General features: G+C 52.3%; 1 protein-coding gene and 1 long non-coding RNA gene across 4 annotated transcripts in view; one reads left to right on the plus strand and one right to left on the minus strand.

Annotated features, from left to right (window-relative positions):
• The window catches only part of KIRREL3 (kirre like nephrin family adhesion molecule 3), a 346,067-nt gene that overhangs the window by 55,647 nt on the left and 263,143 nt on the right, over positions 1 to 27,277 (minus strand). For all 3 annotated transcript variants that reach the window (XM_042034425.1, XM_042034427.1, XM_042034426.1), the window contains one exon: positions 275 to 432. In XM_042034425.1, coding sequence (XP_041890359.1) covers positions 275 to 432 — 158 coding nt within the window. The remainder of the gene's footprint in view (positions 1 to 274; positions 433 to 27,277) is intronic.
• LOC121667604 lies at positions 5,495 to 13,268 on the plus strand. The gene is made up of 3 exons (XR_006017118.1): positions 5,495 to 5,506; positions 5,762 to 5,765; positions 13,145 to 13,268. It is a non-coding gene; the product is annotated as an uncharacterized LOC121667604 (long non-coding RNA).

The raw sequence follows: 27,277 nt of genomic DNA on the forward strand, positions 1-27,277 counted from the left end.
AAGCTGTGCGAAGGTACAAAAAGCCAAATTCAGAGCAGAGCCCATTTTGGTGACAGTTTGTGGTTTCTCACTTGCATCCTCCTGACTGTTTTCCCCCCAGCCTCCCCGCTGGGAAGGCTTTATGGAGGGATGCAGGGTGAGAGTCCCAGCTCTGCAGAGCTGAGGGTGCTGCCCCAGATGTTTTGGGGTTGTGTGAAGAGCAGTGTCAGGCCTGGCACCCCTTTGTGAAGCCAGGGAAGAGCACAGGCCTTGTCCCAGCCCCATCCTGCCTCACCTTGGAATACGTGGCTCCGTTGATGACTTCTCCCCTCCTCATCCAGATGATGGAGGCTGCTGGCTTGGCGTTGTCAGCGTGGCAGGTCAGGTTCAGGGGGTCTCCTGCCCTCAGGCTGATGATGGGCCCCCCCATAATGACAGGGTCATCTGGAGGAACTGCAAGCAAAGAGCACAGAGGAGACAACGCCATTTGAAGCATGAAACCCACATTTCTGGAGTCACCTGTGGGGTCACTGGACTGTGACCTCTCAGGCTTTGCATACGCTTTGGGATGGCCATGGCAGTGCTAGCCACTGTCCGCAGGGTACAGCCACCTGCTTCTTGCTGCTCCCGTGAAAGCTGGGCCCCAGATTTCAACTCCAGCAGCAGCAACTGGAGAAGTTTCTGAGGGGATTTGGGCCAGGTGGCTGCAAGCTTTGCAGGAATATGAGGGATCAGGTCTGTGGTAGATAAATCCATCAAGGGCTACTAAATCCTCAAAGCCCTGCATGTTCCTGAGCTGCAAACTCTGGGAGTATTTGAAAGCAGTATCCCTGCTTGAAATAAATATCCCTGCTGCTCTCTAATCCTGCAGGGAGGAGCTTTCATTTCTGCTACCCTGATGGGTCTGCTCCAGCCAGGACCTGTGCTGGAGATGGAGCTCTGTCCAGCTCCTCATGGAATCAGGGCATTATCTAGGTTGGAAAAGACCTTTAAGATCAAGTCCAGCCATTCCCCCATCACTGCCAAGCCCACCACTATATCATGTCCCCAGGTGCCACATCCACACAGCTCTTAAATCCCCCCAGGGATGAGGACTCCAGCCTGTTCCAGAGGCTGAGAAGTTTGGTCTTACTTACCATGAGAAGTTTGGTCTTACTGACCATCAGTGGGTGTTTCATCAAGACACAAAAAATTCCTGACTAGGTAAGACAAATGCACTTATTTCTGTTCTGTGAGAGAACCAAGCTCAGCCCTCCCTTTCCCCGGCTCTTTAACAGCACTGCCAATCCCATGGATGCCTCACATTATTCCAGGGAAACAGCAGGGAACCTCCTTGTCACTGAAAGCTGCTGGCAACCCCCTCGTTGAGAGCCCTTCCAGCCTAAACTGCTTCCCAAAGGCTCTTAGCTCTTCCCAACCATGACCCTTGGGAAGCCAAATGCTCTTCTTGCTACAGACAGATGTGTTGCTCATCCGTCCATGGCCTGTCTGGGGGCTCCTGGGGCCCATGTGGGGGTGGGAGGCCAGCCGGAATGTGAAGGACACATTGGAAGGCGTTCCCAAGTGATGCTGTGATGATTTTTTGCCTTTTCTTTTACACCCCTGTTATACCTTTTTATAACTTCTGTATGCTTACTGTATTTTTTGCCTACATTCTTGGCCTTGTTTGTCAAGCTGAGAGACTAAACATTTTAGAAGCTTCGTAGCCGGGGATCAGTGTGCCCCAGAGCCCAAGGTCCTCTCCAGAACACATTCTGTAAACTAAGACAGAACCATCCAGGGAAGGCTCCTTGGGGAGGGGGGGGCTCACTCGAGCCTCTCATTGAGGAATCTTTGATAGATCTGCTAATTAGTAACACCTATAATGATATACCTGATCTATCGTGGGTGGGCATTGCGGTGGGCATGGAGGTGCATTCCACCTGGACATGGTGCACCTAAGGATCCTTAAAATAAATCCCAAGGTAAAATCCCTTTTTCCCTTCTAACTGTGTCTGACTCTTGATTTTAAGACCAGGAAAAGGCATCACAAGAAACAGGAAATTGCTCCTTCACACCCTGCTCAGAAGCCGGTGGCAGAACCCTCCTACCCTCAGCATCCTTCAGAGGGGATGCAGTTGGGTGAAATCCACCAGTTTTCTGCCAAAGTGGAGCTGGTTTTGCTCCAAGTCAGGGCCGCTCCCCCTCAGAGCCAACATTGGCCTAAGCCCCCTCTGAAACCTGCAAGTCCATCTCTGCTCCTGAGCCGCCCTCACATTGTCATTGGCTGAGGAATATTTAAAAACTCCTCCAGCGCCGGGCTGGGATCGGGGACTGGGAAGGGATTCTGTTCCCTGACAAGGCAGAGGTGGCTGCCTGCCCCAGACCGGGATTTGCAGATGTGCTGCGGGCACACCCCGCTGCGCGCACACGCGGCTGCCAGGCGCTCGGAGTAATGGGATTTTTCAGCTCAGTGGGTGGAACTCAAGGACTGGGGGAAAAAAGCTTTTCTACACGGATCCAAAATGTACTTCTTCTTTTTTTTTTTTCTTCTTCCAGGCTAAAAGAGTGGAAAAAGAAAGTGAAAAATCTGTGGTTTGAGTTAGTTGGAATGCCTGTCACTGAGATGTGGAAATGGGAACAATTCTGCTCCATTCTGATGTTATTTAACTATTAAGGAAGTATGAATTTTAATTTAAAATATTTATTTATTTTATTTCATTGGATGAGTTTATGCTGTTTAAAACCAAATCTGGCATTTTTCAATAGTTTTTTTCCCTTCGCTGAATCCATTAATTGAATTTGACCTCTGCTTGTAAAAAATATTGAAAATTCATCTTGTAGAGTGGGGAAAAAACCAGCCCACAAATCTTTTTCTGAAGACCATCTTGGAATTTAATGAAGGCACTTTTGTGGTGTGATGTTTGGCATTCCTGACTTTTTTTCCTGGTATTCCTGCAGCAACATCTCCCCAGCAAAGCAATCCAGGGTGTCCCTTAGCTGCCCACTAGGGGATATTATGGGATAGAGGACAACATAAAGCAAACAAACATGGAATCACTTGTCTGCCCTGTGCCAGAAATCCTTGTTTTTCACAGTTTCGCTCCCCGTGGGATCAGCAGCCAGCCTTGAGGAGCTGCTTATGGTGATGAGGAGAGGATGGGCCCTGGCAACCTCTTCCCAAGTAACTGGTTTTCATCGCCCAGTCCTCCAGGTAGCCGTGAATTATTGATGTCTCCAGGCTCCCTAAGAGGGAATTTGGTTGGGGTGGAGGGGCTGATGAAGAGGAATCTGTGATGTCTCGCTAACTTCTGTAAAATGAAGGATGGATGTATTTCTTCCCCACACCAACTCCAGCCCGGGAGAGGACGCGGAGGAGGAGGAGGAGGAGAATGACAGATAAAAAGTGGAGAAGAAGAAAGCAGGGAAAGCAAGAAGCCGGTAGCATGGAGCCATGATCCATTATTCATCCACTGAGCTCCCAGGATTGGTTGTTATTATGAGGCACCACTACAGGATCTGGTCTCCTAATTTTTAATCACGTAGCTATGGAAGCACTAGCCTTCCTGATTAAACCAGGGATATAATTAGGAAGCGTTGTTTGGGGCTGCAGGGGGGGTTTTTCATGACAGCAAAGCAAAAGCAGTTAACCCGCATGTGCCTGGGAAGATGAAAATGATGGAGAAGGGATCCAGGATGGCTCCAGCCCACAAGAGTAGGAGCAGAGAGCTGGATGGAAAGGGCTTCAAGGTGCACCCGGGGAGGTGTAGTTGGGATATCAGGGAAAAGTTCTTCACTGAAAGAGTGGTCAGGTGGGAACAGGCTGCCCAAGGCAGTGGTGGAGTCCCAAGGAGTGGTGGATGGGGATCCCCAGATGTGGCACTTGGGGACGTGGTTAGTGGTGAACACACTGGCAGCGCTGGGGGAACGGTTGGACTCGATGGGCTTAGAGGGCTTTTCCAACCTGAATGATTCCATGAGTCCATGACATGTGGCTCTTTATGGGGTGGGAGCCTCCATATATATCCCCAAATGGACATGAGAGTGAAACCTCCCGGGGTGGAGGTGAATCACCCCAGCAGAAAATCTCCTGTTCCTCACATTGCCCTCAAGACCTCAGCTGGACACTCGTCCCCCTCTTCACCGCAGACAAAACTTTCCACAGAAATGCTGACAAACTTCTCCCTGCCAAACCCCTCATTTTCTGTCAAAGTAAAGGGATTACTGAATATTTTTAAACCTGCCTTGGACAGGCTCAATAGATTCTCCATGTGGGTTGCCTGGATGAGAGAGGACAGCTTGGGGTTTCTGCTCCCTGCCCTCTGGGAAAGTGCATCTTACAGCACATCAGCATAAAGAAACACCATTACATGATGGTGCTCTTGGTGCATTCATCAGCTTTTTAAATTAGTTGTTAGAGGCTTTCCTGTACATTGTCCCACCCTGCACAACTTCCCCGTGACTAATTAGTGAGCCCCCACAGGATTCCTCAGCGCTGGGCTGAGACCCCAGGCTAGCACTGCCTTTGAGTCAGGAATGACGTGGATGTCTCTCAATGCTCCCGGCAGCTGGACAAGGATGTGGCAAGCAAACAGAGCCTCAGTCATTAGCAATATTTACTGAGCTAACAGGATCCTCCAGCAGCCAGGTCCTGGAAGTGGAGGAAGCAAAAATCCCTGCAGCCACCAGTACGTTTTCCCTAATTAAGGCTGTTTTCCTGGGTTGTTGTGGCTGGTACCTCACTGCTGCTGGGTTTGTGTAACCAACCTCCTCTTCTTGGGGCCAACCTCTCCGTCAGTGTTAAGTGATTCAACCCCAGCATCTGCTGGTGGGCAAGGGCCACCCAGCTGCTGGGCTGGAGAGGCAGGCACTGAGCAGCCCCTGAGGGTTGCCCTGAGCCAAATACCTGCAAGGAATGTTCAGCTGGTGTTAGACTCAGCACAAGAGCCCCCTGTGGAATGAAATCCCTTGGATAAGGCCTTGCTCATCTTCATGGCTCCCCTTCCCCATGGGGTCTGTGGCACTTGGGGATCTGGGCCCAGCTCGTGTGGGAGTTAAATAACAGTGACCAGAGGATGCTCCTGGTGATCACAATGTGCCACGAAACACTGGAAGCCCCAAAGCTGAGAGAACAAGTGTAAATCATTTGGGGGTGTTCAACCTGGGGAGGAGAAGGCTCCAGGGAGAGCTCAGAGCCCTTTGCAGGGCCTAAAGGGGCTCCAGCAGAGCTGCAGAGGGACTGGGGACAAGGCATGGAGGGACAGGACCCAGGGAATGGCTTCCCAGTGCCAGAGGGCAGGGATGGATGGGATACTGGGAAGGAATTGTTCCCTGGGAGGGTGGGCAGGCCCTGGCACAGGGTGCCCAGAGCAGCTGTGGCTGCCCCTGGATCCCTGGCAGTGACCAAGGCCAGGCTGGACATTGGGGCTTGGAGCAACCTGGGACAGTGGAAGGTGTCCCTGCCCACGGCAGTGGGTGGCACTGGATGAGCTTTAGGGTGCCTTCCAACCCCATTCTGTGACTCTGTGATGAATCAAGAGCATCCCCAGTGGGGACAGCTGCCTCCCAGCGAGCACTCAGCAGGAACACAAGGCCCTGAGGAGATGACAAAGCCGAGCGGAACAAGGGTGCCTTTGCTCCTGTGTTTTGTCTCTGCAGACAGGGAAGCAGGGGAAGCCCCGGGGAGCCAGCCCAGAGGGATTCAGCTGGCTCAGCTCAGCCTCCCATGCAGCGAGGGCGGATGGGGGAGCTTTGCCTGAAGTGTTTGTGCATTCAGACCCGGCGCTGCAGCTTTGTCAGGGAGGCACGTTCAGCTCTTGTAGACAAGTCAGGCTTAGGAGGCATCACACAGCAGCTGCTGGGCCTGACCGCATCCGGCGCTGCCCTGACCCGTGCAGTCCTTGGGGAGGTTTTGGAACACAAACCCTTTGCAAATCCCATCTCTGCTCCACACCAGGGCATTCAGAGTCCAGGTTTGCTGGCTGGCAAGGCACTTGTGAAAGAAGCAGCATCCAAACTGCACCCTCTGGGCTCCTTACCCTTCCTGGAAGATCCTGATCCTCTGATCTAGTGGAAGGTGTGAAGAATTGGGCTGAGCAGCCACTGCTTTTCAGCTTCAAATCTGGCTGCTGGGTTTGTGTGTTTGCTGGAATGTTCTTCATCATTGTCATAATTTTAAATTTTTAAATCTAACTCCCCTGCCAGCCATAACTGATCAGATTCTATAGCAAATAACTTATAGGGTGGCATGAATTTTTTTGCCACACCAAAAACTTATGGGGATTCTTAAACAAATCCTCTGCTCTCCTATAAGTCTACCCGCTCTGCTGGAATTTCCTTCTCAGAAAAAAATCATAAAAGTTCTCAGAAAAATCTCCTTCTCAGAAAAAATGGCAGGGGGTTGAACTAGACAGCCTTTAAAGGTCCCTTCCAGCCCCAAATATTCTGTGCATCTATTATCCTGTCCTGGTCCAAAAGCTGGTCAATGTATCAAGACTTTGGGGGGGGTGTGACTCTGGCAGTAAGCTCTTTGCTAATGATATTCAGCAGAATGAAGAGTTAATTGGCTGTGGCATCATTTCTGTGCCTCATTTGGGATCGGAACATCCTCTTCGCTGCTTGAGAACTGCAGGGAGCTGCCTCCTCTTCCCAGCCAGTGGCTGCTTTCCCCACCAGCCTTGGGGGCGTTTTGGAGCTTTAGTGGTGTTGCTCTGCACGATGCTTTTGAGATTCTGGGGGGTTTTGGCCACACTCATGGATGCAGAATTCTGTGGAGCTGATCAAAGGAAAAGAGCAGCTCTCCTACTGGGCGAGATCGGCAGAGGTTGGCTTGTTTAATTGGCAAAGCGAAGGCTGGGAGGCTTCACTGTGATGAGTAACAGTGAAAGAACCAGGAGAATGTTGGGAGAAGACAAAGGAAAAAGCAGGAAAATGTGGGTGCTGGGAGAGAAAGAAGGTTCTCTGTTTCATCAAGTGTCTAGGAAAGCTTTCCAAGGGGAGGAAAAGGGGCCAGAACACGAAACTGCTTTTAGGATGAAGCTTGCTACACTGGATAAGAGAATGCCCTTACAGGGATTGTGTTTCTGGCAGAGTTTTCCAGCAGACTGCTCAGGGTCTCGCTGTATTATCAACCCTGAAGACTGCAAATCGTGAGGGCCTAAACCACTGCAGAGCAGCTTACAGCTCCAGGAGTGTTGAGCTTTCCATTTATCAGGCCTTTACACATTTAGGATTCTGATTTCCAGCAGTTCTTCAGAGCTAGGAAGGATATAAACAGACTCTTAGGTTTTGTCCAACACTTAAAAGGCAGGGATTTTGCTGTCTGAGCATTGGCACGGACTGGGCTTCTCAGGGCAGCACCAACTGGGGACTTGGGGCAGGACTGTGGGGCTCGGTGACCTGAGCTCTGGAGGGAACCCAGCCCTGGATGCCAATTGCATCCTCCCCTCCACTGTCTTGACGTGCATCCATTCTACCCCTCCCCATCCCAAAGCAATTAGAATTTCAATCCTTTTGCTTTGGCAGGTGAGGAAAAATGAACAATACAGAGCGAGTGGTCTGAGTTTAGACGGGGTCAGCACAGGGCTCCTGACTCCAGCGTGTGCTATTCCCCCTTCAAGTATGACTGATCAGATCTTCCTTTGCATCCTGCATCTGAAACCTGGAGACCATTCCTGTCTGCAGCTGCTCAGCGGGATGCTGAACACTCTTTTTATCCTTTTCTTTGTATCCTGGGCTCATCCCTAGCAGTGTGGGCAGCAGGATGAGGGAGGGGATTCTGCCCTTCTGCTCTGCCCTTGTGAGACCCCATCCACGGAGCTGAGTCCAGCTCTGGGGTCCTCAGCACAGGAAGAACACAGAGCTGTTGGCGTGAGGCTATGGAGATGCTCCAAGGGCCGGAGCCGGGCTGGGAGAGCTGGGGGTGCTCACCTGGAGAAGACAAGCTCCAGGGAGAGCTCAGAGCCCCTTGCAGGGCCTAAAGGGGCTCCAGGAGAGCTGCAGAGGGACTGGGGACAAGGGCTGGAGGGACAGGACACAGGGAATGGCTTCCGAGTGCCAGAGGGCAGGGCTGGATGGGATATTGGGCAGGAATTGTTCCCTGGGAGGGTGGGCAGGCCCTGGCACAGGGTGCCCAGAGCAGCTGGGGCTGCCCCTGGATCCCTGGCAGTGCCCAAGGCCAGGCTGGACGGGGCTTGGAGCAGCCTGGGACAGTGGAAGGTGTCCCTGCCCATGGCAGGGGGTGGAACAAGATGGGCTTTAAGGTCCCTTCCAAGCCAAACCATTCCATGATTCTGTGATTGTGCAAAACAATCCCCGGAGCTGTCTGCACCTTCCCTACACAAGACAGGCTGAAAACAACCCAGTCCATGTTGTCCACAGTCAATTTACAGAGGCCACGCTGGCTCTGGGGTGAGCTCTGGCATTGTTTCCAAGCATCCAGCCCTCTCCTGTGTGCTGCCAGCCTCTGGCCCTGCTGAGACTGGCATGGCATTGTTCCCTGTTGTCCCTGCCGTGTCCTGGCCACATCTTCCCCAGCCTGGTGCTGCTCTGCTGCCTTGTTCCTCCTGCTGACCCACGGGAGCTGAGCCTGGACAGCCTGAAAAATGCTGGGCAGCTGCCAGTGCCCCGGAACGGCGCGGCTGCTGCCGGGAGAAGAAGGAGAGGAAAGAGATGCAGGCGAACAGCACAGCCTGGGGAAAACACACTAAAAAATAAATCAAAAGAAACAAGGGGAGCCAGGGAGAAAAATAGTGATGAAAGTTTAAATAGTGCATCTCTCTCCTGGTCCTATTTGTCTTGTGGCACTTCAGTGTGTGTGTGAGCGGGAGGGGCCCGCGGGGCTGCCAGCAGTGCTGCCTCCTCTCCATCCCAAGCAGACACCTGTATCCCTGTTTCCCTCCTGTCTCTGCAGCTGAGCCTTTCATGGACCCTCCTCACATTAAGGAGCTCATGAAAAACAAATCACCAATATTTCCTAAAATTCCCTCATTTTCATTCTACTTTCTCCTAATGATTTGTCCTTTTTTTCATGCGGCCGCTGAAAGTCTCTCATGCTCCACATTTCTAGGGTCAGCAGGATGGATTTCTCCAGTGGAACAGTGTCTTGCTGGAGAATGCAGATCTCTTAAATTCAGAAATGATTCCTAGAGATGGTTTCATCTCAACTGCAGCAAAGCTCAGCTCTGCTTTCCCACTCAGTGCCCTGGAGGGGCTGATTTTCCTCCATCTAAGCCCTCTCCAGGTCAGATTGAGGAATATCACTGGAATACTCTTTGCTTTTTCATGCTGAGGAGGGGTTTGCTCCCATATTCTTGGCTACAGAGTGTTTTAAATATTCACTTTTCACAACGGATTGGAATTAAACCAAACATCAAAGTTCTGAAATCCTTTGAGAGCTGGCTCTGGGCAGCATCCATTTTGGAGAGCACACAAGCAGATGTGACATGGGATAAGCGAGCATTTGTATTCTACTGAAAAGCCTTCTGTACGAGGAGAAAGAAGTTTTGGCAGCCCCCTTCCCCACTCTAACAAAGAGCCAGCTGCTGTGCAGGCAGGTAGCTGGCCAGGTATGGATTGTTTACTCAGAATGCTCACTCTGCAAAGAGTAAAAAACTTCAAATTTTCTCTCCCAATTGAAGGAGCAACACAATGCCAAAGAATAGATTGCATTTGCCAGGTCCTCGTTCAATTCTCCCCAGCAAGGTGGTGTTTTTGGATGGATCCTGTCAACAGCTACGGCCAAGCCCTAACTCAGGATTTCGGAGGGAGCTGTTTTGCTGCCTGTTAAACTGAAGAGTATTGCCCACGACTGAGAGAGGTGGGTCCGTGATCCAGGACAGCTGTGATTAATGGTTCCAATTCTGCCTGTCAGCACGGAGGAAAGGCAGGGTGAAGCTTCCCTAATGTGTCAGCAGGGATGGGAGAGGAATGGAGGAAAAATGAGGCCCACCCGGCCTCGTTACAACTGATGTAATCAAATTTACTGATAAGAGCCCCATCACACACAGGATCCCCCTGTGCTGGGGATCCCCCTCCCAGTATAAAATCATGGAATTGTGGAACGCTTTGAGCTGGAAGGGACCTTAAAGCTCATCCAGTGCCACCCCCTGCCATGGGCAGGGACACCTTCCACTGCCCCAGGCTGCTCCAAGCGCCGTCCGACCTGGCCTTGGGCACTTCCAGGGATCCAGGGGCAGCCTCTGGGCACAGAGGAAACTGAGGCACAGATAGACCAGGTGTTCTGAATCCCAGGCTCTCCCAGCTGGATTATCCTTCCATCCCTGCTCTTGTGCCAGCCCCCAGCTGTGCCCAGCTGCCCTGCACCGAGACCTGTGCCAGTCCCATGCTGGGAGCACGGCAAAACCCCCACCCGCTTTAGAGGGGCGGCAGGGGGCTGTGGTTTGGGTGTCCCACATGGGGCTTTCTGTGACAAAAGGAGGCTCGGGGGGGACAACTCCCCACCAGGAGAGCGGAACCAGGTGAAGATCTGGCTCTGCTCCCAGGGAACAAGGGACAGGAGAAGAGGAATCAGCCTCAGACTGCATGAGGGGAGGGTCAGGTTGGACATCAGCAGGAATTTCTACATGGAAAGGGTGTCAGGCACTGGAAGGGGCTGCCCAGGGTGGTATTGGAGTCCCCATCCCTGGTGGTGTCCAAGGAACAACTGGATGTGGCACTCAGTGCTCTGGGCCGGCTGACAAGGAGGGACTGGTCACAGGTTGCACTCGATGGTCTGGGAGTTCTTTTCCAGCCAAAATGGTTCTGGGATTCAGTGACTCCACAGAGGCTGCAGCACCCTCACTAATCCTACCCTGGCTGATGGTTAGAGATGCTTTTGGGGCTGATGCCGAAACTAAAGAGCACAGGCCCGGGTTAATCTCCTTTGGAGGCAGCAGGGACCTGGTGGATCCAGTCCCTGAGCCCCTGGGAATCAGGGAAGAGCCCATGAGATTGCAGAGACGCTCCAAGCACATCTCGCTTTACTGTAGCTGCGAGCACCCTCCCACAAAGAGAAATACAAAGCTGAAGGAAAAGGCTGTGGCAAACCCTGGCTCGCCTCAGCTGCGGGACATGCCTGAACCTTCTCCTGGAAGGGGGATCAGCAGGAACATCATTATCTCCCCAATGTAGGCCAGCACCCCTGCCTCCTCCTCCCCCTGAGCGCGGCTCCCGGGTGCAGACTGACAGATCAGAGAGTGCAGGCGAAAACCCGAATTCATTATTTTTCCCGTATGTCAGATAGTTTCAAATTGTTTAAAAAAACAGAAAGAAAGAGAGAAAGAAAAAAAAAAAACCAACCCAGGGACATTATTACTGTTCATTAAAATATAGGAAAAAAAGGAAAAGAGGAGCAAACCCCCTGAGCTGGCCTCCTCCTTCTGGTGAGAGCTGGTCTTAGATCCTCTCTCCTGCAGGATGGGGTGGGAGAAATCCTGCCCGTCTCCTCCCAGGAGGTGCCATGGAAATTCAGGGACGAAGAGCAGTGGGATGACATGGGAGATTGGGACCTGGTCGTTAAGGTTTGGGGCTTGATTATCTGGATCTGCTTTGAGGCTGTACGTGCCTTGAGCTCATTAGCCAACACCTCTTCTGTTGATTAGCTGTGGTATTTACTATCCTAACAGTACCTTATGGGCCTGGGAGCCTCAGCAGAGCTGAATCCTGCATTTCCCTTAGGATGGGCCTGGCTGGGAGCCTGGCACACCAACCCTCGTGTAAGGTAAGGAGCTGGAAGGTCACGAGAGCAAGGCAGGCACCACCTCCCAGTGTTCAGCACCAGGAGAACTCCCTGTCTCAGCCTACAGCCAGGGCAGACGGTGGGTGGGAGATCCCAGGGATGGGCACAGCCCTTCCCAACTCCCTGCAGGCTGAGGAGAGCGAGGGCAGGTTTGTATTTTGAGCCTTGCTGCATCTCCAGCCTCGATCCCGGGCTCCTGCCTGGTGCTCAGGGACAAGAAGGCAGAACGAGATGTGAGTTTCTAGCTCAGGAGCTCATTTTCACCATCGTGGCGCCGGTGCTGACCCTTTTCCAGGGTGAGAAAAGACAAGACCTTAGGCCAGGCTGGGAAAAATCTCCCTGGCACTTCTTGGGGCTATGACTTGAAGCATCACTCCCATTTCATGGAAGAAGGATGCCTTTGCTTTTGTAAAATCTCAGAATTGGTTTGGGTTGGAAGGGACTGTAAATCCCATCCCATTCCACCCCCTGCTATGGGGAGGGACACCTTCCACTATCCCAGGTTGCTCCAAGCTCCATCCAACCTGGACAGCCAGGGATGGAGAAAACACAGGAAAAAATCCTTCCCTGTGAGGGTGGGGAGGCCCTGGCACAGGGTGCCCAGAGAAGCTGTGGCTGCCCCATCCCTGGGAGCATTCCAGGCCAGGTTGGACAGGGCTGGGAGCAGCCTGGGGCAGTGGAAGGGAAGTCCAGGGATGGACTGAGATGAGCCTTAAGGTTCCTTCCAACTCAAACCATTGTTGGATTCTGTGAATATTCCCATTTGCAGGTCACCAACTGGAAGTCCTTGCATCCCTCCTTCCTTGGCAGCCGGTTGAGTGATGCTCTCAACAGCCTCCACCAGGAGACATTCCCACTCAGATCCCCGGCTGTGCTGCTGCAGAGGAACCAAGGGCAGCTCACACCAGGGAGCCCTGCAGGGATGTGGACATTCAGTGCTTTCCTCTTGCTTTGTGGTGGCACTGGGATGGCCGAGGTGGGAAGGGCTGGGAGCTGGGACCTTTGATCTGGGCACCAGCCGAGCCCTCCCAGGTGTAAGACGCCATCAGAAATAATAAAGGAAGGCCTTAGAAAGAGCCTAATCCCATGTCCCGGATCTGTCAGTGCCTTGCTTCTCTCCCCTCTCCCCAGCACCGCGGCCGTGCAAACAGCTGGACTCAACCCCCCTGTGGCACCCAGCCCGGCAGCTCCAGCCTGACAAAAACACTCCCTGTCCAACACACCTGGTCTGAGCCTCTTCCACAGCCTCTCTCACCTCACAACATCCTCCCGCTGCTGTGCCGGACAGGGTCCTAAACCCTCTCCCTCATTCAGGACACGGGAATGCCAGGGATGCCATGCTGACTGTCTCCTCAGGGAAAAGTGTAACTGGAACTGGACATCCAGCTCTGGCAAACAAGGAACAACCCCCAGCTCTGCTTTAAGCATTTAAAGATCAAACAGACCAAGCCACTGATCACAGAATCACAGAATGAACGAGGTTGGAAAAGACCTTTTAGATCATCAACTCCAACCTATGCCCTAACCTAACCTCCTCATCAACTAAACCATGGCACCGAGTGCCACGTCCAGGCTTTTTAAAAACATGTCCAGGGACGGTGACTCCACCACTTCCCCGGGCAGATGATTCCAGTGCCCAATCACTCTTTCAGTGAAGAATTTTTTCCTGACATCTAACCTAAACTTCCTCCGGAGCAGTTAAGGCCGCGTCCTCTCGTTCTGTCAGTGGTTGCCTGGGAGAAAAGCCTGACCCCTACCTAATCCACCTGAGAGTGATAAGGTCTCCCCTGAGCCTCCTTTCTTCCAGGCTAAACAAGCCCATGATGATGTTGTGGCAGATGCCACGGGAGCTTGCTGGATGCCAGGGATGTGTCCCTGAGCTGCTGAGGTCACGGGCTCTGCAGACCTTCAGCCGCTCTGCAGTGAGGGCTGAGCAAATCCCTGTGGATGAATCCAGCATCCGTCAGCCGAGTCTGATCAATGTAGGGCAATTCCTTATCTCCAACGTGGCCGGGCCACACGTTTCAAAGGAAACCAAATCCAGCCCATCCAGGATGGAGCACGATCAATCCCAATGTTCCAGCATTGACACATCTGCGTTTGGGCTGAATCCCTTATCAGGCAGTGGCACAGCTCCATGTGGAAAAGGTTCAGCCTCACAGACACTTTAAGCGCCCTTGTCTGCCCTCCAGTCCCACAGCCTTTCCCGGGATCATTCATCCTGATTCAACCATTAACACACCCCCATTTTAAGATAAATTACCCAAATCTTTAAACCTCTGCTTGGAGGGAATCCCCTGGGGTGGCTGTTCACAGTCAAGTCCCTCTGTGAAGGCATCCCTATGGAGCCAGAGCCATTAATGCAGCACTCCCAGAGAGCCTGCAAATTGCACAGTGGTAGGAAAATGGGGCTGGAAAAGCAGGAATCCTGCTTAAAGCCATGACACCCTGGGAATACTGGCTTTGGGTTTGCTGTGCCTCCATGATTTGCCAAAGGTTTTTCTCTGAGAGGAGCGCAAAGCTAGAGGTGTCACCCATCCTTAGGGACACGGTGCCTGTGCACAGGGCCCTGCAGGGAAACAGGCAGGTTCCCTTGGCTTCACCCTCTAGAGATGGTGACAACCCTACCAGAAATGGTGGGATTTGTGGGAAAAGTTCCAGAGAAAAGGACGACAGTGAAGAGAAAAGGGACTGGAGAGCATGGGAAGGCAGAGAAAACAGAACTCGTTAGAAAAGGAACTGCTGGGGCTGCTCCAAAATCTGCTCCCAAATGTGTTTCATTTTTTTTTAATAGGACATTGATTTTGTTTCCTCTTCTTTTTTTTTTTTATTTTGACTGATGGAGTGTTTTGGAGAAATGTCTGCTTTGGTGGAATTTTATTCTTTTTTAATTAAGGAATCAATAGCAAAAAAAGGCAGCAACACGTCAATAGATGAAATGTTTTGGCCTCGCTCCTCTCGGAGGGTGATGGTGAATCTGAGCTGGTTTGGCCTGACGAGGTGAGGAAAGAGCAGGGGAGGGAGCACCAGGTGTCTGAGTGACGGCTCCCAGGAGCTTCTGCAGCAGAAATAGTTGAGTTTCCTTCTGACTTTTTTGCTCGATTTTTAAATTTTTTTTCTCTTTTCTGGCAGTTCTCATTATTGCTCTCCATCCAACACCTCTGAAGTGTTATGGGCTGAGAAGCAGCAACTCCCCCAGGGCTGCTCCCCTCTTTAGACTGAGACATGCACAAAGCAATTAGGACAGAACTAATGACATCCCAGCTCCTGGTTCCTGCTCACCAATCCCGCCACACCCGGCTCCTGCTCACCAGGTGTGCTTGGCTCTACCAGGCTGAAGCAGAAATGACCCAGCTCAGTCACAGCAAAGGAGCCTCCGAGGACACAGAACAAGCTGGCAGGTGCTGCTGCTGTTGTTAATGGAGTATCAGCTTTCCATCCCATGGGGAAGCCCATTTTGAGGGACCTTTTCCCAATATTCCCACTATCCAAGTGCACAAGGAGCTCTTGCTCAGTTTGACTCACAAACTGATCCCAAAGTTTATATACCATAAACCCATAAAAGGTAACAGACAAATAAACACCAGCACTGGACCCCTGCTCTGGAGCCCTGAGGTGATGCCTGTGGGATGCTCCAGCCCCCAGCTCTGAGCTGTTTTGGATCTCCTCCCAACACAGACAGCACGAATAGTTGGGGCTTTTTTTTTTTAACCAAGAAGTGCTGAGTTAGCACAAAAGGAGATGCTTGGAAGATGTCAAAACACAAGTTTTGTGTTTTCCCCTGCCCAGCCTTTCATTCTGGAAAGGCTCATGTGAAATTTGTGGCTGCTTTCAGGAACATAAACCCCTCTGCTGCCCTGTCCCAGCTTTGACTCACACAACAGACAGCTCCCAGTGAGTTTATGAGCAATGCAAAACCAGTGACCCAGCTGTGCCTGACCAGAGAGACAGGGCATGCAGGCCTGGCAGTGGTGGGTTAAACAGTACAGAATGAGGAAGAAGAGGCCAAGAGCTGGGAGAAGGGGGATCCAAGCAGTGGCTGGTGGGAAACTGGCTGGAAAGGACGAGGTCCTGTCTGGGCATGTGGGCTTGGGAGGTGGGGGAGTGATGGAAAGGTTCTTCCTGAATTCCTCACTCATCCCTGTAGCCTGTGGAGCCACTTCCCAGCCCTGTCCCTGAACCTCCTCTGTTATTCATGACATTTAACTCATTTAACAAGAGTAATTATAAATAATAATTTTAATCAATAATAATTAATAATTTAAAAATACCATAAAAGGTTCAAACGCCGAGAGGCTGCTCAGAGGTTGATGAAGGAGGGAAGAGACGGCAGGGTCCAAGTCCCACCTGCGTCAGGAGGGGACAGCCAAAGCCTGGCTCGTCCCTGTGTGACCAAACCCCCCCTGGCAGCAGCAGATTTAGGGGCAGCACCCCAGGATGAAGATGCAGCAGGGTCCTGTGTGCAGGCTGGAGTGACTCCCCAAGCTCCCCTCGGCCCATCCCACTCCCACGGATCCTGCAGCATCCAGAGCCGGCTCTTGGCAAAGCTCTCCCTTTTCACAGTGCTGGAGATGAGGACGGCACACCGGGGGAACTCCCAGCCCCTGGGTACTTGTCAATCATCCCTGAGACGCTACAGCTAATTATTTTTATCCCCCACGAGTCATGTGGCATTCTGGAGGTGCGGAAAATAGGACACTCTTGGCATCCCTCTCTCTCTCTCTGGCGTGGGCTAATGGTGCCTGTAAATTGCTGCTCCGTGTCAGGGGATCATTGTTCCTAATCAGGCTGAGATTTCTGATGGGCTTCACGCCCACCACGCTTCTTCCTCCCTTGTTTTGCTCCAGGGGGAAATGCAGGATGTTTTTTCCAGTGACAGAATATTTGCCTTCCCCTTGTGCCCATCTCAGCTCCTCTGGCAGGAGGGAGGGAGGAGTCTCCATGAAGGGATGTCTGGACTGGAATGCCATTCCATTTTCGGTCTGCAGACCACCAAAACCAACTGGAAACTGTCTCACAAGGAGGCAAACGACTGCTTTGGCTCTGCAAGCACATGGCTGTCTCCTCTTCCTGTCTTTTTTGGAGAAGTGGAAGGAGGTGAAGACCGGGAGGTGAATTTGTGCTTTCCCTGGGCTCGTGCCTCCTGTGCTGAAGACCTTTGGCCCTGAGGGCTGGGAACGGCACAGAGTTCTTCAGGAATGTGGGGCAGGTGTGGGTGAGGAGCTGCAGGTGCTCTCCACACACAGAGAGCCTCCAAGGCGTGTTGTGACCATGGCATTGCATGTTCTGGGTGAGGATGGAGGGCCCAGACTTGGTGGTACCACAGCGATGTGGGAGCTGTGCCCACACACAGGAGCTGGGGTGGTGAAAATACAAGGCAGAGGAGAAGATGTTCATTTCCCATCAAACAGACAAACAAACCAACCAGATCTGCTTGTGATTATCTTCCAGCTACTCCAGGCAGCAACAGAGGAGCTCGTTTGTTGTTTACCCACTCGGAGAGGAGATAAGGTCAGGAAATCACAGTTGGCTTCCGCAATCCTGAGGGGGAGAGCAAAGCTCAATCTGGCAGATGAATCACTCGCTATTGACCACTCTTCTTCTCAATTATTCCTCCATTTCATGAGAAACCTCCAAAACACACAGAAATGTTTCCACCCAGGCCATGGCGATGCTCGATGCTCTCCTGCAGACCCCACCTCTGCCTCAGCAGGAGCTGCTGCAAGTCCTCTTGCACCTTCTGGGTCAGACCAGGTCCCAGGACCTGGAGGAGACCTCCTGGAGAAGATTTTTGGAAGTCAGTCACTGCCATGGCAGCGATGGGACAGGTAGGAGATCTGCAGGCAGGGATGTGGGGCCTCAGCACAGGCTGCCTCGCCACAGCTGGATGCAAACGACCATTTGCATTAGGTAAAAATCTTGAGTAAATTGAAATCACAGCAACATCTGCTGCTTTTTCATTAAGCTGGTGTTGACACCAGAGGATGGGGACCTTGGAAAGACAGATGGGAAGGAGGGGGAAAGCTGGATTGACTCAGCACAGGCTCTTGTCGCCCCTGGGCAGGAGCCCTGGGCTGCTCCCAGGCTGGGCGTTGCAGTTTGGGCAAAATGACCTCAAACAAGAAGGTCCTTCCACCTTGAGCTCTGCTTCCTGCCCCAGAGAGGGGTCCGGGGGTGCAGGGCACAGCTGTCCACCTAGGGAGTCATCCCCTTCCCAGAAATGGGCCTGTGGCACTGCCAAGAGAGCTCCCAGGTTGGTTTTGAGAGAGCCTTGCTTGGCTTCTGCAGAGCAGAAGGGATGGGGGCGAACATCTGCCAGCAAACTGAGCATCACCAAATCCACAGCAGCTGTACCCTGCTTGTCACATCATCTCTCACTCTTCTTCCAGCCCAGATTCTGAACCCATCGGAGGCGAAGAGGACTGGAGCTTTTCATCATGGGAAAACCAACACGTTGCTCATCCTCAGCGCTGCAAAGCTTCAGAACATGACCCTGGGATGCTCCACCAATAACAGAGGCAAAGCAGCTTTATTTTCACTAGAAATTCCCTCACTTCTTGCCGCAGTCTCAAGGCTTTGGGGACCTGACATCTGATTCTGGAGTGCCACTTGTGCAGCGCAGCTGTTTCTAAGCCTCCCAGCCACAGCTTTCATCCCAGGGCCTGGCGGCAGCAGGCTCCCAAACAGACCCAGCTCAAATAAAAAGGGTTATACATGTCTGCAAATGGCCGTCCTTGTGCCAGAGCTTGTTTGGAGGATTGCTGGTGGAGGAAAAAGCACACTGAGGAGCATTTGTTGGGCTGTGCACTGTAATCACCAACACGGGGCTGCCTCCGCGGTCGCTGCTCCCGCTGCATTCCCTGCTGGGAGAGCACCCACGGCACATGCCACAGTCCTGGCTGTGGTCCTGCCAGCACATCCACACCATCTGCAGCCATGGAAGGGAGGAAAAGCCTCATCTGTGTGGGAAGTTATGGACTGGCACTGGTTTTTGAGGAACACAACTCTGGGGGAGCCGTGGGCAGGACTATGCTGCGGGTTCGGATGGGTCCCCTGAGAGCACAGAAGTGATGGGCTCAGTCCCAGTCCCACGTACCAACGTACTGGGACCCTGCTGAGGACACAGGTGCCACTTTTACCTGCTGGAGAGACACCAGCAAGTGCCTGTGGCCCCCTGAGCCCTGGTCACTGCACGCCAGGGCTGGAACCAGCACCGTGCCAGCTCACAGCGCAAAACCAGGAGCATCCTCAGAGCCTCTGGCTTTGCTCCACACACAGAATTGTCCCTGCAGGTCCCTCCCTCACACTGTGCCACCCACCAGCATCATTCCATGATTTCCCAGGCTGTGGCTCATCCTGGCTGTGCTGAGTCCTGCCAGCCCCTCTCGGGGGGCTCACACGAGCTCGTTAGGACTGTGGGCGACCTTGGGATTTGCCACCCAAGGCAGTCATTGGTTTGTCATTTCTCTGGTGATTTTGTTCTCCAACATCCCTGAAGAGAAAGGGATGACTGTTCCCATTTGCCCAAGAGCAGTGTCCAAGTGGCCCTAGCAAAGCCAGGGATTAACACACCAGTTCCGCTGTCCTTGCTCTGCTCTTGTGCATGTTTGGGGCCCGAGCAGAGAGCAATTAGAGCTGGCAATGAGCTGCAAAGATCGTCTGGAGATCCTGACTGGGGATCAGCAACACTGCGAGGTCAGGAGAGCAGGAATACTTCAGAAAAAATGACTCATTCCAGTGGAGAAAACAATGCTTCCTCTCCTGCCCTGGGCTCATTTTGTACCAGTTCAATTCCCCCTTCGCTGTGCTGTACTAAGGCGAAGGCAGGATGAGGAGCAGGGCAGGGGGAACACCTGACACGGGGGTTGGGCTCTGCCCTGCCTGAGCAGGGCTGCTTTCTCCTTCCTTGGATCCTCGAAAGGGTGGAACGGGTTTAGAAACCCGGCTTGAGGTGGCTGCCTGCTCCTGACAAACCCTGAGTGCTCTCTGCAAATAAAACCCCCAACACTCACCAGATTTCAAAAGTGATTTGGATGAAGGAATTGTCCCCAAAGCAAGAAGTGCTGTTAATTTTCCCCTTCACTGCAGCAAGGCTGCTGGAGGAACGGGGTGGGGCTCCAGGCAGATGTCCCAGCCCTGCCCATGTGGCGTGGCTGGATAATTCACAGCTCTCGTGAATATTCAGGTTTGATGTGAATAAAGAACACCCCCTTTCCTTCTCTGATTCCCCAGGGCAGGACCTGCAGGGGAAAATCCTCTAACACAGCCATCGCCAGCCCCACAGGGGAAATGAGTGGGGTGCAGGAATGGGAGCAGCACAAACACCCTCAGAGGGTTCTGCCTGTCCCACCTGTCTCTTGGTACCTGTCCCTCCACCCTGGCACCCACCGAGGTATCACACGTGCCCCCATGGGACACTGCCAGCACCAGCCCCGTGGCCCTGTCACCCCATGAGCAGGGCAGGCTGCCAGCTCTGCAGGCACTGAGAAAAGCAGGCAAAACCCCATCAGAAATCACCACGACTGCACAGAACGAACAATAAACTCCAACATTTCATTCTGCACACACAAGATGGAATTTTTCAGTTTTCCAATGACAAAAAAACCTGAAAAATGAAGGTTATTCACCTAATTCTAACTCAGTCATTTCTTTTCTTTCTGGAGGAAAGAAATGGAAGAAAAAAGAGGATAAAGCTTAAAACCTTATCAACGACTTCATGTGAGTGTTTTCCACTGAAACCAAGGCGGAAAAAGAGCACCTCGGCCTGTTCACTGATAAACTTTGCATCCCAAACCTCTGGATCTTCCCAAAACATCTCCCCAAAGCCCACGGGAAGTGTGCCCTGTGTCCATCTCTCTCCCACGCCGATGGCACTGTCTGTATTAACGGCGTCCTTAGCACTGCAGAAGGGCCTGGGTTTGCCCATCTAGAGGCCAGCTGGGAATTCCAGCTCAAAGTGGAACTGCCGGGATGGAGGCTCAGCCTGCTGGAACTGCTGGTGGAGGGCTAAACCAGAACTTGGGTGGAGCTCCTGGATTAAGGGAAAAACCAGGAGTGGCTGAAGATGCAGTAAGAGCCCCCATGTCCAGTGGGGCTTTGATCAGAGGATTGGGGATGAAGCCATCAGGGAAAGGTGGAGAAGTTGGTGCAACTGTACATGCAATTTGCAAAGCCTGTCAGATTCACGGATTTGAACTGGAAGGATGATTTATCCAAAGGCTTGGGTCAGAGACTGTGTTATTCATTGCTTCCAGCAGCCTCTGCTACACTGTTCTTTAGGATGATTCAGCCTCCTACTCGGGAGCAGCAAAGCAACAGTCCATGAACTCACCCCACACTGCCACTGCCAAAAGTTTGATCAACCATTTTCTGGAGACCTCCGGACAGAGCCAACCCGCCCAGAAACCACATTCTGCTCACCAATAATTCCCTTTGTGCTGAAAAATAAAGGAAAAACCCTCAAACCACCTGATGATTATTTTGTTTGGCCCATTGCTATTAAAAAAATCTCCCAATTCCTCATTGGATGATTGTTCCTAATGCTGAGCACCAGCCTTGGTTTTGGAGCCATTAAGCTGTGTGTTAAATGTGAGCGAGCGCTGGGTTTAGGATCGCTGGGGGAAATCCACCCCATTTCTGCTATTGCTCTGAGCAAAGCCGTGCCCTGAGCAGGAAGTGTGGGATGAGCACTTTGGGATGCTCTCGGCATGGCAGAGACTCACAGGCAGAGCTCATTAAAGCTGGGGGGGCTGAAATGCCACAGGTTTGGGTCTGGCCCTGTAATTTCATAGAATATCCTGAGTCGGAAGGGATCCACAAGGATCATCGAGCCCAGATCCTGGCCCTGCACAGACACCCAACAGCCCCACCCTGTGCCTGGAGCTTTGTCCAAATGCTCCTTGAGCTCTGGCAGGCTTCAAGCCTGAGCTTTTGTGGAGCAGGAGGAGGTGGATGAGGGAGGAGATGCGAATGCAGATTTCACTCCGAGGCAAACCAGAGAAATGAGTTGCTGCCAGTTTCTGTGTCTTTTTGCCCAGTCAAACACCACAATCAACACACAGAGCATTCAAACCAACCCAGAGGCAACTCTGCGGCAGAAAATAAAGGGAAGCAGATGAAAGAAACCTTCTTATTCTTCATTTACTCCAGTTAATTTTAGTCTAATTTGATCACAATGTTCTTCTGTAAATATCAGCCCTTCTTTAATAAGGCAGCGTTGGCCACGGAGGCTGCGATTGCGATGTAATCACCCGGTGTGTCGTAAAAGACTTTCTCCGTTAATTGTTAGGAGGAACTGGAGCTATTCTGAGGCAGGTATGGGATTGCAAAGAGAGATAATTATAACCAGATCTAATTAGTAATTATAACAGACCTCTCCTAGAAATTGTTTTTTGCTTCAGTATTCCCCCGGTCCTCCTCAGCAGCCGTCTGTGCTGCTGTCGGGAGGACCCCGGGTGACACCGGTGCCGGAACAGGGTGCGGGCACGGGGCTGCTGTCCCTGTCCCCACGGCCTCACCCCGGGATGTGATGGAGCCTCGGCCCCGGCGTCGGCCAGGGGAGGGAGCAGGGAGACAGGCAGAGAGGCAGAGCTGAGACAGGAGAGGGTGCTCTCGCCGCAGCAATGGAGAAGTGCAGGGCCATGGGGTGTCCTGGTGCCGGGGGGCTCGCGGGGGGAGGGCTCCTGCTGCCTCGACCCACATCCCAGAAATGCTGCTCCTCCCGGAGTCTGCGACAGCAGCAGAAATCAGAAAGGATTTAGGGGAGATGGGAAGAAGGGAGAGGCTACACAGAAAGCTGGGAGCCGGCTGGGAATGGCTCCCGTTTAGTTTTTTCAGTTGTGTTAATGGACACAATCCCCCCCAAACCTTCCTGTGACACAGCTCCGACCCCCGCAGACAGCCCGGGGCTCTCGGCCACCGAGACACAGCACAGCACATCGCGGGAGACGTCCAGGTCCAGGGAGGCAAAGGGGCACAGGCACAGCCAGGGTGTGGCAGCTCTCCAGGCAGGTGGGATTGAACGAACTGGTTTTGTCCCAGTGGAGGTCTGACCAAATCAATTGGTTTTCTGTTCAGTTGTAGCAGAATCCTTCATTCCAACAGGGAAACTTTTTAAATCTCTGCAATTTTCCTCTCCCACACTTCTTGCTGCCTCTGCACCAGTCAAAGGTACCTCTGAACAGCAAAATGCCTGCAAGTGCTGTCTGGGGAGCTGAGACAGAAACCAACAGGGCCAGGAAATGGAGCAGCCCAACCTGAGGAGCCTGTGCATAGAAATCCTTGCTCCAGGACTTTTCTTGGACCTGAACCCCTTTTTCAGCTCTTCCAGAGGCACCACCCAGACCCCAACACCATCCTGCTGTGGATCCTTGTGCTGCCTGTCGAGGACTGATGCCCTGGGACTACCCAAAGTACTTCGGAGGAGTTGCTCAGCTTGGCCTCTGCAGCACGGACAGGCAGGACTTTGCTGCCAACCTGCCCAGATCTTTCTTGCTGCAACCTCAGGAACTGAGCAGAAAAGTATCAACGAGCAGAAATCCTCAGTGCTGGAGCGGGAGCTGTCCTGACGTGGTCGTTTCTGCAAAGACAGGGCTGCGAGACGCGAGGAGTAATTAACACAGCTACTGAGAGCTGGCCTTAAAGGATTTAATCTCTGAAATCCGGGCTCTAATTACGGGGCTGCACCAATTCTGACCCTGAATTGATGCGCTATTTTTTAATCGAGTTATTTCCTCCAAGGAGCGAGGAAACGCCTGGGCAGCAGCGTTAGCTCGCAGCTGGGAATGGGCTAACTAGGCCAGCACTGCGGGAATTCTCGGGGATTGTTTTTTTCTGCACGTCTCAGTCTCATTCCAGCAGGGAACACCCGCAGACAGGAACCTGTGAGCACCACACGTGTGTGTGGTGGGGGGAACCACAGGAGAGGAGCAGGAGGCAGCAGGTGAGGCACGGGGCTCACAGTGCCACTGTGTCCAGAGGGATGCTGGGCTGAGAGCAGGATGCTAAACCTGGAGCGGGATGGTAATTGGAGAGCAGGATGCTAATCCAAGAGTGGGATGCTACTCTGAGAATTGCATGCAAATCTAAATCTGGGATGCTAAACCAGGAGCGGGATGCTAATCTGAGAGTTAATTTTAGAGTGGGCACTAGTCCAAGACCAGGGATGATAATCCAAGAGCAGGATGCCGGTCTGAGAGCAGGATGTGGATTTTAGAGTGGGATACCAATCTGAGAGTGGGATGTTCCACTGAGAGCAGGATGCCAATCCGAGAGCAGGATGTTAATCCAAGACTGGGATGCTAATCCAAGCACAGAGGTGCCCATTTCCCAACCCGCAGTGCCATCCCTGAAACAGAGGAAATCCCCCTGGAGCACCTGGCTGTGCTTCAGCTGCTCTTGCTGTGTGTGGAGGGAGAGACCACCAGCTCCAGCTCCCTCCCGAGCTGGCCGCGAGCGAGATGTGCTGCATCCTCTGCATTATCACCATGGCTCCTGCCTCTAATCAGGGCTTCTCGCACCCAGACAGAGCTGCTGACCTTGATCCCTTCCAGTTCGAGGCCCCTCCATGGCAAAGTGATTCAATTAAGCCCTGGTTCACAGAGAGGGCTAAAAACAAGGAGGGAGGGAAAAAGAAGTGCCCGACAACAACAAAAATCCGCACTCCTGAGAACAATTTCCTCCTATGGATTTTTAAGACCAGCGGCTGGAGAATCACTTTCTCGTTTCTGTGCTGTCTCTCCAGTCAATAAATAAGAGGGAAATAAAGGATTTCAGAGAAAATAGAATGCAGTCAAAAGGTAAATTGTGGTCTTAAAAGCCCCTAAGAGACTGTCACCGACTTTGAAATGTTTCCTAGTTTGAGACCATTTCTTCCTGACTACATGGTTTCCGCTCCTTTATTTGCATCTCTGGGAGGTAATCTTTAAAACTGATTTTCCCCTGGTTGCATTTCATTGGCAAAGAAACTAAACAGGCTGCTGCATTACAGTAATAACATCAACACTGCAGCCACCTTCGCCTTAATTATTTCTCTGTCTTGCCAACAGAACCAGTTAAATGAGATTTATATTTGGGTGGGGAGGAGGGGGGTGAAGTGGCATGTGTGTGGATGGGTGAGATAACCTGGAAAAACCGATTTCTCCCTTGTTATGTGTCACCAGTAGTAAAAAAAAGGGTAAAATAATAATAAAAAATACACGAGGTAAAAGGTTTGGGCCATTTAAGTAATAATAATGTCAGCATTTCACCTGTCTCTTGTTTAATTGTTTCCTTCTCTCAGCTCTGCTACCTGAACCAGTTTAGATAAGATTTCAGCGTGGATAAAGAGGAAGAACCTGTATTCTCCGAAGCAGATAAGCTGCTTTTTCCAGTCAAAAGGAGGAGAATACGTCACTAAAGCCTTCCTGCTGCCTACTCCAGATTTATCAACAGCCTCTTAGCAGAAGTCTTGCCTTTAAAAGCTTGTGAAGTTTTGGAAAATACTACCAGATAAAAGAGAAGCACTTGTAAAGACAAGAAAGAGGCTGGATGTGCAAAGGAGCTCGTCCAGCCAACACACGCTCAAGGTCACTCCAAAAAGCCCCAGGGAGGGGGAAATCTGTGTTCAAGGAGAGTCCAGAGGTTCTGTGAAGGTCTCCTTGCGCATGCAGGATGTCCAAGCTGCCTTCTGAGCTGTGCTTGAAAGTCAACTCCTTCCAGACCTTCCTGCTCTGTCCTTTTAGGTCTCCCTCGTTTCTAAGACATCCACATCCACCTTTGTCCATCCCCCAGGGGCTTTAGAACAGCGCTGACTTGCCAGGAAAAGAGCTTGATGGAACATGAACCCATAGAATCAGAGAACCCCAGAATGGTTTGGCTTGGAAGGGACCTTAAAGATCACCCTGTTCCAACCCCCTGCCATGGGCAGGGACACCTTCCACCAGACCAGGTTGCTCCAAGCCTCAAGCTCCAGAAAATCCCGCTGCCACTGTCCCTCCTATCCACCTTCACCACAAACACAGCTTTGATCGTCCATCTGGTTCTCTCTCATTACTGACATCACAGAGACCACAGAATCTCAGAATCCCAGACTGATGTGGGTTGGGAGGAACCTTAAAACCCATCCTGGGCATGGCCAGGGACACCTTCCACCAGACCAAGTTGCTCCAAGCCCCATCCAACCTGGCCTTGGACACTTCCAGGGATGAGGCAGGCACAGCTTCTCTGGGCAATCCTCGCAAGGAAGAATCTCTTCCCAATATCCAACCCTGATCTCTCTCAGTTTGAAGCCATTCCCCCTTGGAACCAGGGAGAGGAGGTGGGGACAGGGCTCCTGCAGGGCTGCGGGTCCAGCAGGCCGAGGGCCCCGGCGGGTTGGGATCCAGGCTCTGGATGCTGTGCCCGCTGCTCCCACCAGCGCTTCCAGCCAAACCCTGCCAAGCCACGTGTTTTGCTGCTGCCGCCGCCGCAGATGGGCCTCGAGGGCCTGTGTGCAAACATTCCCCCACACCTCGAGGCTCCCGCGAAGCCGCGGCAGGCGGCTGGAACCCATCCATCCGCGGGGAGGGCTGCGCTGAGCGGGAGCCGCTGCTGGCAGAGGATGAGAAGCTCTTGGCTGCTCCGCACTGCACGACACCTCTGGTACTGCAGAGAAGCATTTTAAAAGGGAAAGAAGCAGCTCCCCGGTACAAAGCCAGGAGTTTTTCTTCTGCTTGTACTGCAGAGTTTACTTTTATTATACAATTTTCACCCTTCATGGCTCAGATGTTTTGCCTGCGTTTCATTGCTGACCCACAGGCCAATCCTCAAAGCAGTACTTGCTCAGGGTTTCACGTCTGTGTGGCTTTAAAGTTCTTTTTTTTCTTAAAATAAATTCAGGGTGGGCAAAACAACTTTTCTTGATTTGTAACAGGCAGGGGAGGGATGATGCATTTTTGTGCTGGAAGAGCAGGGGATGAGGAGAGTGAACCTGAGCAACCTGGGATAGTGGGAAGTGTCCCTGCCCATGGCAGAAGGTTGGAAGGAGGTGGCCTTTAAGGTGCATCTCCAACCCAAACCATTGTGGGGTTCTGTGACTCTGTGGTGATCCCTGGGCTGTGATGGATGTGCAGGGCAGAGCAAAGCCCTCGCTGCAGGAAGGGTGCTTGTCCCTGTGCACTGCCTGTCCTCAGCTGCTGACTCATGAGGGCTGAGCAACTTCCCCCAGGAATCACCTGCCATCTCTGTGCCCTCCTTATCGCCCCAAACCTGGAAGTGAAGTGGCTGCTCCTGCTGCATCCAGCAGCGGGGCTGGATTTGGCCCCGTGGCTCTTCCCACAGAGCCACCCTGCTGCTGTTTTTGCTTCTGAGCTCCTCCAGCTCCCCTTCCCCGGCCTTGCCTTCCCACCCTGCCTCGTGCCTGATTATATTGGGTCTGCATGTGTAAGTACAGCCTCCTGCCATCCTAATCATCCAAAGTGGCTATTTGAATAACAGTTGTTGGTGCCTGTAGCTTCCTGTAATTTTCCAAAGGAAACAAATCCTTGCAGACTGCAATTTTGCGCCTATGAATTTTGAATGTCTCTGAGAGCCTTGATTTCTCTCTGCCTTCCGTCCTCCCCTCCC

The sequence above is a fragment of the Corvus kubaryi genome, unplaced genomic scaffold (assembly GCF_017639235.1).
Source record: "Corvus kubaryi isolate FWS band 111438036 unplaced genomic scaffold, C.kubaryi_AGA036_p1.0 37367, whole genome shotgun sequence".
Classification (NCBI taxonomy): Eukaryota; Metazoa; Chordata; class Aves; order Passeriformes; family Corvidae; genus Corvus; species Corvus kubaryi.